The following is a 14,103-nucleotide window of genomic DNA, read 5'->3' on the forward strand; positions in this document are numbered from 1 at the left end:
ACCACCTTGGGCTGAAGCCAAAGGCTGAGCAACTTAGCTTTGTCGGGGCCCCTGTGGCATGGGGTTCCAGGCAATTGCCCTGCTTGCTACCCCGTAACACTGGCTGTGGCTTTTATATGCAGAAAACCAGTTGTTGTGGCACAGGTGGGCTGTGGACTTTTTACAGCATGTTGGGGGGGTGGTCTCAGAAAAAAAAAAAAAAGGTTGAGAACCCCTGCTGTAGGTGACCTTGTTACCCCTGTGCGTTAGCAAAAGTGAGACTTGCTGGTGCTAAATGGGGTGACTGCTCTCTGTCACCGTCGTCTGTTAGCCACTCTAGACAAACTTCTCAGGATTCTGCCAGCGTTTACTTTGCATGGCAGGTAACACTTGCTGCACTCCAGTCTCTGAGCCCCTTTAAAGAGTGTTCAGCCTCTGTCACTGGACACACAGTAATTACCAAGCCTATTGCCTCTAAAGAGACAGTGTGCACACCCGCTTACTGGTTTCAACTAACAATTCCCACTTATGATAAAACACAGAGAGGTTTATTAACAAAAAGAATCAAGTGATACTGAGTAAGGGTAGTAGAAACTGATATAGTTACAAATAAAACAGAAATATAACACGCTTCTAGGAGACTAAACATAACTTTAGCAGGATGAAATCTTTGTCTAAGTTAAATTTCTCACCTAAAGCAACCTCCCAGTGTCTCCAACCCCCTGGACCAGAACCCAGCTTTCATGAATACAAAAAAGGCTGTCCTTTTTGCTCCTTCAATGATGGCTTATCACAGGGTTCCCTTTCCTCTTCCTTACAGTAGTCCAGAAAACCTTTGAAGTGTATCACAAGACAAAGTTCTTCTCCCCTGCTGTTTGTTCTTCCGTGTGCTGATGCCATATTGTCTTTCTCATTCTCCTGTTAACTTGCTTTTTTCTTGTTGACTTAATGTGCAAATGAAGCACCAGGGCCCAAAATTGATACATAGGCACAGGTGTCCTATGCCTTCTTTATGCATTGTGAGTAGTCCCATTGACTTCAGTCAATGAGTAAAGCCTTGTCTACACTATGGGCTAAATCAACGCCGCTGCGATTGATGCAGCGGGCATCATTTTAACAGGTCTGATAAAGTCATAAATCGATGGGAGAGTGGTCTCCCATCTACTTAATTAATCCACCTCAATGAGAGGTGGAAGCGATGTTAACTGGACAGCTTGTCCCATTGACATAATGCGGTATAGACACTGCATTAAGTCGATATAAGTTATGTAAGTTATGTAACTTAACTAGTGTAACCTACATCGACTTACATCATTAGTGTAGACAAAGACTTAGTCTTTGCATGATTCTGGCCTGAGACAGTACAGGGCTGAAGTGGTAATATGGAACTGGGTTTCCATTTCTCTTTTCTGGAAGTATAAGACCAGATTGTTTTAGCATGTATCTATGAAACTGCTAAGACCACCACTACGTCTACAGTTGGAGCTAGGGGTGTGATTCCTGGATTACAGACATACTCATCTGAGCTAGCATGCTAAAAATTGTAGCTGGGGTAGCACGGGCAACACTGGTGCAGGCTAGCCATGCCAAGTACATATCCACAGGGGTAAGGCAGGTTTGTACTCAGCACCATTGCTGTTGCCCATACTACCCTGGCTACGCAACTATTTTAAATGCACAGATGAAACCAAGCACATGTTTACACAAGCTGGGAGTCACTCCCTTAGGTCACAGGGTAGATGTGGTCTTAGAAAGTTACAGAGAAAACATTGGGATCTGTCTGCCTGAAAAGAGAGCTGTCATTTTATGAGGCAGAATGCAAGCAGCATGTTACAGAGAAGGCATATACTGTGCTCTGTAATGAAGACTACTTCTGTTCATTCTTGTTTGGCTGTTTTCACTTATGCTTAAATATGGCTGCTTCGTGTACATTCCAAGACCTTCAGGAAATAGAAGTCTGGAGGAAGAACCTAGCCTTCAAGACTGTTTTGTTTTATTCTGACTGGTTCTCCAGGTGGACCACTCTGCCTGCTTATACCCATCTTTATGTTTTTTCATGATGTCACATATGTGGCTCTTGCCCTTTTTAGTGTCTTTGGGCTTGATCCCACTGTCCGTGCTCCATGACTATGTTCAATGGGAGTTTTACCAATGTAAGAACAAAAGGATCAGATCCTTCATAGATTCCAAAGTGGAGAATCACTATTCTGTGAAAAATTAGACATAGAATCAAATTTTGACTTCAGACATGTATGCCTGACCCCTATTGCAATCTGTGGGAGCCACAGGCAAGAATCTGAATCCAGAATTCTAACCATATCATTAACTTTCTAATTGCATGGCACTGGTACTTACCATCATGGTAAATAACCTGATACAGCACATACCATGGGGCATATCCTCTTCCTAACAAAAAACCTGAGAAAATGGGCTGTGTGTGGGAAAGGTCCAGGGGGCCAGAGTAGATGGAATCCTCCCCCCAAACCACACCTACATACACCGGGCTTCAGTGCGCTGCTGCTAGTGCAGACAGACACAGTCGCTTCCACCACTGGTGCTTTGACTGGAACACAGTCCTGTGGCATGCAGGGGTCTGGGTCTTTGAGCTAGCTCTCTACATCTTTTCACAGTAGACCCACAAAGACTTTGCTACATTCAGGGCTTGTTCCATCTGTTGGAGGGGTGGGGGCAGGATTTACTCCCGGGTAACTAATTGGTCAGCAGTCACTATGTCAGTAAAGAGTACTTGTGTGATGTATAAACTCTTTAAACGTCAAACATTTTCAAGGGCTTTAACGCACTGGGCTTTTAGTTAGCTCAGGCTGTTGCTTTTTAAGAGCCTCATCCAAAGCCCACTGCAGTCAGCAGGAGACTCCTGTGGCCTTCACTGGGCTTTAGATCAGGGCCTAATCTGTATTAATTCTCTCTTGTTGCCATCCAAGCATAACAGTACACATAGAAAAGATTTCATTAAGCAGAACAGTCTTTGCTTGTCCCGTGGATTGCTACAAAAACATTGCCAACAATATGGTGCACTTAATTTGATGGATTAAAGGTTTACTCTCTGCACATTTTTCCCTTTCTGATTAACATACTGTGTTGAAAGTCATAGTTATTGTTCAGCATTCTATTTTGAAACATGCAAATGTCAAGTATTTTTCGTTCTTTCTTTTCATTCTCAGGTTGTGATGAATAACTTAAATCCAGCCTGGAAATCCTTTAAAGTGTCTGTAAATTCTCTGTGCAGTGGAGATGAAGATCGCAGACTAAAGGTCAGAGGCCTGTCTATACCATGGAACAGTGTTCCTTTTAGAAAACCAAACTTTGTTTCCAGTTTTCGATGAAAGATTGCAACTTCACAATGTCTTCTCCTTTGACACCAATGCTGATCACACAGCCAGATTATGATTAGTCAAATCAAATTAGAGATGCGCAGCAATGGTAATCCAAGTTGTTTAGCTAATGACCATTTCTGACAATGTGAGTTCTCCCAGGGAAACTCCACTTAAATCAGTTGAATTGCAGTGGTTCTTATAGTAACCTGGAAAATAAGGTGGATGTACATGCCAAGCAGTTTATACATGCTGCTGGAGAATTTATAACTAGAATTATTCATCTAATGAAAGTATATTTGGATAAGGAAGCTACCATCTAACCACTGCTTCCCCACTCCGACATATGAACAACCTTTGCTTACCGGGGGAACTTATATAATAATACAGTTGTCAATATGTGCAAACCGAGATGATCAAAAAGGAATATGTGATGTTGTAGCACCACACTTACGGACCATCAGACAGACTGATGGTGAGAGCCTTGCATGCTGGTGGTGGGGAAACTCATTTGTCTCTTGATGCTTCTGGTGAAATCAAGGCATGGGCCATGTTTCCATATCTTCTAATTGGGTTGCTCTTAGAGTCCTGCAAATCATGAGGGGAATTCCAAGATTATGAAGGGCTCCAGTAAACAACCAGCCCCTTTTACTTCACTAATGAAATCTGTAGATCTGTTAGGAATGGTGCATACAACGGGTGAGTGATTGGAGTTTGGAAAGAGTTTGTGAAGACGTTAGGACCATCCTTATGCTTGAGACATTACACTTGAGTAGAAAGTTCCCTTCTCTCTCTTTCTTTGCCTGGTGTTGTTCTTGTTAGCCTAACAGTTTGCTTGAGTTAAGGATTCAAATTTGTTTTCAAAGGACATGTAGAATTACATTGTGATTTCTTTGAGCGGTGTCACACATTCATCTCTTAGAAATCTATGTTTAGCCATTTAAATGCCAAGGCAGATTCACAGCATCTCTTGAATTTTCTGGGAGCTGTTGGATAGTACTAATATTTTTTTACTTGCAAAATATAAGGAGCCTGGTTCTCCGTGGTCTTGCACCTTGTACAGTATAACCATTTTCCCTTGTGCAGGGTGGGAATAAAATTCTACCATGCTCATTGTTACTTTTAATACCCAATTTGCGCTCACACTGCATAAATGTATATGACTATGCAAGATACAAGGCAGGCGAGAATCAATACGTAGCAGTTCAGTAATGGCCTCTCTCATGGTCTTCTCCAGAAACGCAGTGGCAACCAGCTCCTTTTGTGATGTTGCAAGTTGCTCAGCATTTTGGTCCCAATCCAGAAAATGCTTCAGAGCATGTGTAACTTTGTCTGTGAGTAGTCCCATTAAACACAATGGAGTTGCATCAGTTTACACCAGCAGAAAACTTGTCCTCAATACTAGGATACAAAACTTTGCAATATTTCTTTTATAATACAGAAGTAATATGTTTCCTTACAGACCTGTTCTCAAATTTAAATTTGACCTGTTTTGATTTTGATATTGTTAAAGAATGTTCCTTTTTCCCCTAGTGCTATTTATATATAGATAGATATACACCCCCCACCCCCGCATATATGAAATGTTAAAAATCTATAAAATCTTTCCTCTATCCAAAATGATGTATGTTCATATTTTTAATTGGGTGTAGTTGTTGTTTGAGCTTCATTTTCTCCACTATGAATTAAGGTCCAACAATGGTAAAAATGAGTTTCTATTCATCTTCTGAAGTTCATCTCCTTCTCTGTCCTTGACCCCCAATCTCATAGCCGTCTGCTATTTTGGTATCTGTATCAGAAGCTGGGTATTCCCCAGAGAAAGTTGACTTTTATTGTTATTAATTTACAGGGCACTCCTAAAGATCTTACATTCTAAGCATTCAGGAGACAGATGGGTAGGGGGAAAGGTTAAGGTTAAGGAAAAAAGGGAACAAAGAATCATAGGGTGGCTTAGGTTTGTGCGTTTATTATGGAGATTGTGACTTATTGTCTTAATAATAGCAATGGTGTTAAAGAATTGTAGTGATGTGGGTATGATGATGATGATGGCCATATCAGTAAGTAGGTAAATACTAGTGGTTGCTTCCTGGGTTTTTGTTCGTTATTGGGGGTAGGCATGCTGGGCAACAGTGAAAAGGTGGAGGGATGAGTTCTGGGACAGAAGGAGGGTCAAAGGAGCAGGGATGGCAGGGGAGAGAATGACAGAGGGTAGCAAAGAAGAGGAGAGGATGAGGTGGATGGAGGTAGGGGAGAGTGAGGAGGCCAATGGGGGTGACGTCATATGTGATAGCCAGATCTTAGATGGTGAAAAGGAGAAAAATTCAAAAGAGTGACTCTGGGCAGCGTCAGGAAGCTGGGGTCATACAGGAACTTTCCCTCTGCTCCCAAGTTCTTCAGAGGTCAAACCAGTTGTGTTTGAGGAAATATGTATGGGAATGCTTTGGGACTGTAACATAGCCGTAGGGGTGAAAGACAATAATCAGAGGAGAAGAACTGCCTCTGTTTTAAACTACATATAAGAAAAAGGGTATTGGCTAAAGAGCCTTTCTAATGCAAATGAAGAAATATGTGGAGGAGTTATTTACTGTAGCTTGTGTGAGATGGCAGTCATGTGAGGTGTCAGAACAATTACTCTATTATCTTTCTAGGCTGCATTTTATATAAATTCCTTGAATAAATTAAATATCCATGAGTTAGTTACCTAAACACCAAAAGATCTGATTTTTCAAACTCAGGCCAGAGGACCAAGTATTCTCTATTATATCTCAATGTAGAGCTTCAAAAGGAAAAAGCAGAGGCTATCCAGGGGTGGCCCAAAAGGTGACTTGAAGGACAATTGAAGTCAATGGGCATTGCAAGGGCTCAGCACCTGTGAAAATGAGAATACTTATTTAGGTTCCAGATTTAGACTTAGATTTAAATATTGCATCCAGATAAGAAAATTATAGCCTAGATGTTTTGCCTTTTTGTACGAAGATATAATGGAACATGCATCCCTGCCCCCAGGCCTTGATTCAGAAAGCACATAAATACCTGCTTAACTCCAAATAACTATAATAGAGATGCTTTTATACACAAGCTTAAAGTTTGACATCTTTAAGTGCTTTGCTGAATTGGTGCCCTAATGTTGAAACATTAGAGAGGTTCTAATCTGTAAATCTTGGGAGAAGGTTCAGGACATCCTCTCTCCAGAGGGGCCCACTTGAGGGTCATTTTAAGACTTCTTGGTCTGCTAAAACCCCATGTGGTGTTCTGCCCATCCCACTCCCACTCCCACCCCCACCCAGTGATGCACATTCCATTATAATATTTTTAATCCCCCTCCACCCTCTTTCCTTCCCATAGTTCTCATGTCAATCGATGGGATAAGATGAACTTGTATGTGAAAGATTTAAGCATCTACCGATATAACAGTCTGGTTTTGAAGGTTTCTTTTATAGACCTCATGATTTATAGACCTCTATCGTATCCCCTGTTACTTCTCTCTTTTTTAGAGCTGAAAAGTCCCAGTTTTATTAATCTCTCCTCATATGGAAGCCGTTCCGTACCCCTAATAATTTTTGTTGCCCTTTTCTGAACCTTTTCTAATTCCAATATATCTTTTTTGAGATGAGGCGACCCCCATCTGCACGCAGTGTATTCAAGATGTGGGAGTACCAGGGATTTCTACAGAGGCAATATGATATTTTCTGTCTTATTATCTATCCCTTTCCTAATGATTCCCAACATTCTGTTAGCGTTTTTGACTGCCGCTGCACATTGAGTGGATGTTTTCAGAAAACTATCCACAAAGAAAGATCTCTTTCTTGAGCTAATTTAGAACCAATCATTTTATATGTATAGTTGGCATTATGTTTTCCAATGTGCATTCCTTTGCATTTATCAATATTGAATTTCATCTGCCATTTTGTTGCCCAGTCACCCAGTTTTGTGAGATCCCTTTGTAACTCTTCGCAGTCTGCTTTGGACTTAACTATCTTGAGTAGTTTTGTATCATCTGCAAATTTTGCCTCCTGACTGTTTACCCCTTTTTCCAGATCATTTATGAATATGTTAAACAGTACTGGTCCCAATACAGACCCCTGAGGGACACAACTTTTTTCCTCTCTCCATTCTGAAAACTGACCATTTATTCCTACCCTTTGTTTCCTATCTTCTAATCAGTTACTGATCCATGAGAAGACCTTCCCTCTTATCCCATGACAGCTAACTTTGCTTAAGAGCCTTTGGTGAGGGACCTTGTCAAAGGCTTTCTGAAAATCTAAAACACTCTATCCACTGGATCCCCCTTGTCCACATGCTTGTTGACCCCCTCAAAGAAGTCTAGTAGATTGGTGAGGCATGATTTCCCTTTACAAAAAACATGTTGACTCTTCCCCAACAAATTGTGTTCATCTATGTGTCTGATCATTTTGTGCTTTACAATAGTTTCAACCAATTTGCCTGGTACGGAAGTTAGGCTTACCAGCCTGTAATTGCCGGGATCACCTCTGGAGACTTTTAAAAAAATTGGCGTCATATTAGCTATCCTCCAGTTTGGTACAGAAGCTGATTTAAATAACAGGGTACATACCACAATTAGAACTCATGGGTGAATACTATCTGGTTCTGGTGACTTATTACTCTTGAATTTATCATTTTTTTCCAAAATCTCCTCTATTGACACCTCAATCTGGGACAGTTCCTCAGATTTGTCACCTAAAAAGAATTGCTCAGGTTTGGGAATCTCCCTCACATCCTCAGCCATGAAGACCGATGCAAAGAATTCATTTAGTTTCTCTGCAATGGCCTTATCTTCCTTGTGTGCTCTTTTAGCATCTTGATCATCCAGTAGGCCCCACTGGTTGTTTAGCAGGCTTACTGCTTCTGGTGTACTTAAAAATTTTTTTGCTGTTACTTTTTGAGTCTTTGGCTAACTGTTCTTCAAATTCTTTTTTGGACTTCCTAAATATATTTTTACACTTGACTTGCCAGATCTTATGCTCCTATTTTCCTCAATAGGATTTAACTTCCACTTCTTAAAGGATGCCTTTTCGCCTCTTATTGCGTCTTTTAGTTTGTTGTTTAGCCATGGTGGCAATTTTTTGGTCCTTTTACTATGTTTTTAAATTTGGGGTATACATTTAAGTTGAGCCTCTATTATGGTGTCTTTAAAAAGTTTCCATGCATCTTGCAGGATTTTCACTTTTGGCTCTGTACTTTTTAATTTCTGTCTAACTAACTTCCTCACTTTTGTACAGTTCCCCTTTCTGAAATTAAATGCTATCATTTAATGCTGCTTTGGTGTGTCATCCCCCACCCCCCAACAGGGATATTAAATTTTAGTATTACTATTACCAAGCAGTTCAGTTATATTCACCTCTCCCCCACCAGCACAATCTTTCTGTCCTTCTGATAAATTTTGATCCTGGAAGATCCACCCCAGTCTTCCATGTCTCCCTCCTGAAGCCTTTCCTTGACAATCCATTCCCCAGCCAGATATCCCACCTCCACTCCTTGGTTCAAGTTCAAGTTCAAGACCAAGAGCATGAGGAGTGCCTGGTCCATGACATCCTGGACTCCCAAATGTGCAGAGTGGCCCTGTACTAGCTGATTGATTTGGGAGGGTTGTGGGCCCAAAGAACACTCTTGGGAGACAGTTCATCATGTACATGTCCCTGCAAAAGCACAGGCCTTCCACAGGAATCACCCTGAGAAGAGTGGCCTCGTGGTGCCCAGGGAGTGGGGGTTTGGCACTGATGGTCTCAAACCCAGGCTATGTGGCTGCTGAGGGGGAGCCTTATTCTCTGTTCCACTGAGCTGCAAAGGGAACTGCTGCTAATTCCCACCACCAGAAGCTACATCTGCTGACTCAGTGAGGTCAGATGACAAACAGCAAACTTCTGATTATATCCGGTGGTGTCCAAAGCTTCCTGATCCTGTCACTTCTCTTGTCTGAGCAGCTAGTCTCTCCGTGACCCCTGTGACCAAGTCCCTGCTTCCTTGCCTGGTTTCTGCTCCTCATTCCTGCTCTCTCTCCTTGTCCCTATTCCTGTTACCATGCCTCGTCCCTGTTCCTGTTTCCACACTTCCTCATCCTGCTTCCTTGCCCTGACCCCAGTTGCTGACTCCAGCTTGGACCTTTGACATGACCCCCGAGCCTGACCCTATTCCTGGCTCTAACCTCTAGGGCAGACAGCCCACGTTACAGGCCCTAACAAATAGCTTTTGTTTTTTCTGTATTTTTGTGTATATAAATAATTGCAGGCACAGATCCAAAGATTCAGATGTCTAAGTATTTGCCTATGCCCGCAATCAGGTATTTACAATAGATACCTAAGTGGTAGCAATTTATCACAAATACTGTTACCATTAAGTGTGAGTGCAAAATCATACCTCCCCAATAAGAATCCAAGTTGGAGCATCTTTAAAATTCAGGCCCTTAAGCCTCTTGGATAGGTGGGACTGCAAGACTACATTAATGTGGTACAGAGGTGTCCAAAAATGAGTTGTCTGCCCCCAGGGCTGTATTACGGTACTTCTAAAATTACCATTCCATTTGGACCATAACTTCGGACCTGTAACAGCAGAGAGGAAATAGAGGAAGGAGTTTTGGGAGTCTGTAGTATAGTGTACATTTTTGTGGTGCAGTATAAATTGCCTAAGCAGTCTACTTTTCAGCATAAAGTTTCTGTGCTGGAATACTTATAGACTAGAGCATTTATAAAAAAAAACAAAAACAAACCCTGACTTTCTATTTTCTAAAGTGAAACAAAGCTTTGAAAGTAATATATTTCTGAAACGTGCTGGAAAAAAAATCCTTCACAGTATTAAATATGGAGGCTTTTAGTATATTCTGACTGAGCCACAGCCACTTGCCAGGGTAGTCTGAACACGGGGCACAGAAATAATTTAAAGCTGGATAATTTGCATGTGTACTAGCTATTTCATTCTGATGTCACTTTGAAAGGCATTTCTAAATGGAGCCTTTGGGGAAACAGAAAAGCTTAGGAGAAGATATAGGCTTGTGTAACATTTGCAAATTACTTGCCCAGTAATGGACACATTGCAATGACTCATTGGAACCTCTTTCCTTTGGATCCCCGATGAAAGAAGAGTTAACAATAGCCTCTGCACCTCACCATGCAAGGCTCTGCACATGTCAATTGGGGCAGAGCCTTGCATGCCCTGGCCTTTCATCTCTGCCATTGAAATCACATGTGTATTGAGATTAGCCCTTTCACTCCCATTATGAGGAACAGGGATTAACATCACAAAAACACATTAAAACAATACAGCTCATTTTCAAAAGTTTGCCTTTAATAGGTCTCAGATTCACAACAGCTTTAGAACGCTTCAGGCATTTGAAACATTCTTGCACAAAAGATGTGTTGTGTTTAAAATGATACGACATGCAAGGTCAATAAGATTAAAGCAGCCAGCGAATAGACTCCCTCAAAACTCTTTCATCAGTTTCTTTTACAGAATCTGTTAATTTTGGATTCCTTGTGGAGGTTTTTTTATTATCTTCCTATTTAGCTGTGGCACAGAGAACATTTTTTTTATTTCTCTCAGGATGGTTCTTAAAGCTTTAGTTCATTTTACTGAGTCATAATTACTACTCCTGAAGGTATTATGTTAATGAAGTATTAGATTTATGAACTACTTGGCTTTTCTTCACAGACATTGACACCATTTTGGGGGTCTAGTCACCCCTCAGTGATGATCTGTAACTCCCTTTGCACATTGACGGGGAGGACAGAGTCCTTTGGGCTAAAGTTGACATGTTTTCTTCCTAATTTGTAAAGACCAGGGATCAGTTTATATGAACATTTTATTTACAAGGCTCAAGGAGAACATGATCCCTTTGAGAGCAATTTAATTTACTTCGTACACATTATCAAGCAGTTACACTGAAGGTCATTAGTTGTGGAATGTTGGCACCTAAAAGGTGGCCTATCTTTCACTTTAAATAAAGGGGCATTTTGAACCTAGTATTGCATATTAAGGAGCTTCTATCTATCTTCTGTCTATTCATCCTAATAGTTCCCGGTTTCTCTCATTCTAGAGGCTCTTTGGTTACATAAGCTAGAAACTGCCTCCTTTACATTAGGTGCTGTAGTAAATAAACACTCGGGAAGGCACATAAGAGAGTACACTGCACAAATAGTGGCGAGCACATGCTGTACAGTACAAAAAGTACCATGTATGCTGCAGGGAATCCATATTGTGGAGAATGCACTGAGAGCAGTCTGAAAGGACACGCATGCAAAACTGGGAGGAAACTGGGACAAAAAGGTAGAGACAAGTGAAGTACTAAAAGCAGGAGAGAGAGAAATCAGAAAAATATCTGCACAGAGTACAATAAGGATAAACCTTCCTAGTTTCCCTGCTTTAAGTATACAGGGGGGATTTTTCAAAAGCACTAATAGCAGTTAGCCATCCTCCTGCCATTTGTGCGTTTGAAAATTTCCTCCATATTGTGAAGCATAGGCAGCATTATTATTTTGAGTAGCTCCACTGATGGGCTTCTCATACAGAACAGGCCTGACAGTATTATGTAGAAAAGATAGATTACCTTAATCATAATTGAAAATGTTGCCCTTTCTTTGAGGTCAGCTCGGATTGCCAACTTTCTACTCTCACAAAACTGAACACCCTTGCCCCACCCCTCCTCCGAGGCCCCGCCCTTCCTCCAAGGTCCTGCCCGGGCTCAATCCATCCCCTCGTCGCTCGCTATTCCCACCCTCACTCACTTGCTCATTTTCACCGGGCTGGCTCAGGGGGCTGGGGTGTGGGAGGGGGTGAGGGCTCCAGCTGGGGGTGCGGGCTCTGGGGTGGGGCCAGAAATGAGGGGTGCAAGAGGGGGCTCCTGACTTGGGCAGGGGATTGCGGAGGGGGGGGTGAGGGCTCCAGCTGGGGGGTGGGTTCTGATGTGGGGCCAGGGATGAGGGATTTGGGGTACAGAAGCTTTCGTGGGTAAGAACCTCACTTCTTCGTGAGGTTCTTACCCACGAAAGCTTATGCTCCCAATACTTCTGTTAGTCTTAAAGGTGCCACAGGACCCTCTGTTGCTTTTTACAGATTCAGACTAACACGGCTACCCCTCTGATACGGGGTACAGAAGGGTGCTCCGGGCTGGGATTGAGGGGTTCGGAGGGTGGGAGGGGGATCAGGGCTGGGGCAGGGGGTTGGGGCATGGGGCGGGGGAGAGTGAAGGCTTCGGCTGGGGGTGCAGGCTCTGGGGTGGGGAACCGTTCTTCAGTGACAGGCCTTTGACCCACAGAAAAAAATCGATCGCAGGCCACTCACCCACTCAGGGGGGCGTGGAGGCTCAGGGCTTCCCCCGCTTGTGGCTCCAGCCCCGTGGCAGGGCGGAGGCTCAGGGCTTACCCCTGCAGTGGGGCAAGCTGGCACAGCAGCTCCAGCCCTGCGGGAGGGCACCGAGACTCAGGGCTTTCCCCCACCCACCAATGGGGTAAGCCGGCACTCATGGCTCCTGCCCCACCGGGGGGTGCCGTGGGCCAGATGAAATTAACCATGGGGCCGGATCTGGCCCTAGGTTCCCCACCCCTGCCCTACGCGTAGGAGCCGGAGGGGGGACATGCCGGCTGCTTCCCAGGGAGCCTGCCAGCCCTGCTGCGCCACGAACCAGACAGTCAGTGGCCCCGCTAACCGGAGCTGCCAGGATCCCTTTTCGACCGGGTGTTCCAATCGAAAACCGAACACCTGGTCACCCTAAGCCCACAAGTGATCTTGGGGCCTGATTCTGCCATTCTTTCTTGTGCTGGGTAGCAATTTGTCACACAAGTAGTCCCTGATTTGTCAATCTGTAGTTGAGTTCTCACGTGTGTAGTCCCGTTGACCTCATTGGGTCTGTTCATGGAATTAAGTACTGTTCTTCAGCATAAAGATTATAGAATCAGATCTTTTGGGTGGTAAACTCTTCAAGGCAGGGACTCCATCTGTCTCTGTTTTGTAGAGCATCGTGCACCTCTATGGTACTAGGACATCAAAGAGATGTATTGTACATGCATAGGTTTTTGCAGGATTGGGGTCTATATAAATAATAATAATGCACTACATTTTTTCAATCCAACAGGCTCTATTAAAGCTGCTAAAACTGAATTTTCATGCTAAGATGATATGGTTGATTGATTGTTATTAACACTATCTTCTTAAGACAGATTTACATTATGTTTAAATAAACAATATACACAATAACCTCTTTGGCCTGGCTGACACCATTATATGTGTGTGACGGGTTGGATCACAGAAACCCCCTTGGGAACTTCCAACTGATATGCCAAGACTACTTCTGCCCCTGCTTTCCCTGCCAGCTCGGGACTCCAGCACCCTATCTCGCTGAGCCAGACACGCCAGTCTGCTCCAACACAGACCCAGGCCACGTGCCCCAAAGCTGCAGACCTAACCTGAAAGCAGCTTGCAGAAGTGTTCCTGTCTTTAACACTCAGATGCCCAACTCCCAATGGGGTCCAAACCCCAAATAAATCCGTTTTACCTTGTATAAAGCTTGTACAGGGTAAACTCATAAATTGTTCGCCCTCTATAACACTGATAGAGAGATATGCACAGCTGTTTGCCCTCCCCCACCCAGGTATTAATACATACTTTGGGTTAATTAATAAGTAAAAGTGATTTTATTAAATACAGAAAGTAGGATTTAAGTGGTTCCAAGTAGTAACAGACAAAACGAAGTGAATTACCAAGTAAAATAAAATAAAACACACAAATCTAAGCCTAATACAGTAATCCAGTTGAATACAGATAAAATCTCACCCTCAGAGATGTT

At 42.9% G+C, this 14,103-nt stretch overlaps 1 protein-coding gene across 1 annotated transcript in view; it reads left to right on the plus strand.

The window, feature by feature from the left end:
• Positions 1–14,103, plus strand: part of CPNE4 (copine 4) — a 256,766-nt gene that overhangs the window by 145,879 nt on the left and 96,784 nt on the right. Inside the window, exon 6 of the mRNA XM_065397919.1 lies at positions 3,162–3,251. Coding sequence (XP_065253991.1) covers positions 3,162–3,251 — 90 coding nt within the window. The remainder of the gene's footprint in view (positions 1–3,161; positions 3,252–14,103) is intronic.

This window comes from Emys orbicularis, chromosome 2 (assembly GCF_028017835.1).
Source record: "Emys orbicularis isolate rEmyOrb1 chromosome 2, rEmyOrb1.hap1, whole genome shotgun sequence".
NCBI classification, from domain to species: domain Eukaryota; kingdom Metazoa; phylum Chordata; order Testudines; family Emydidae; genus Emys; species Emys orbicularis.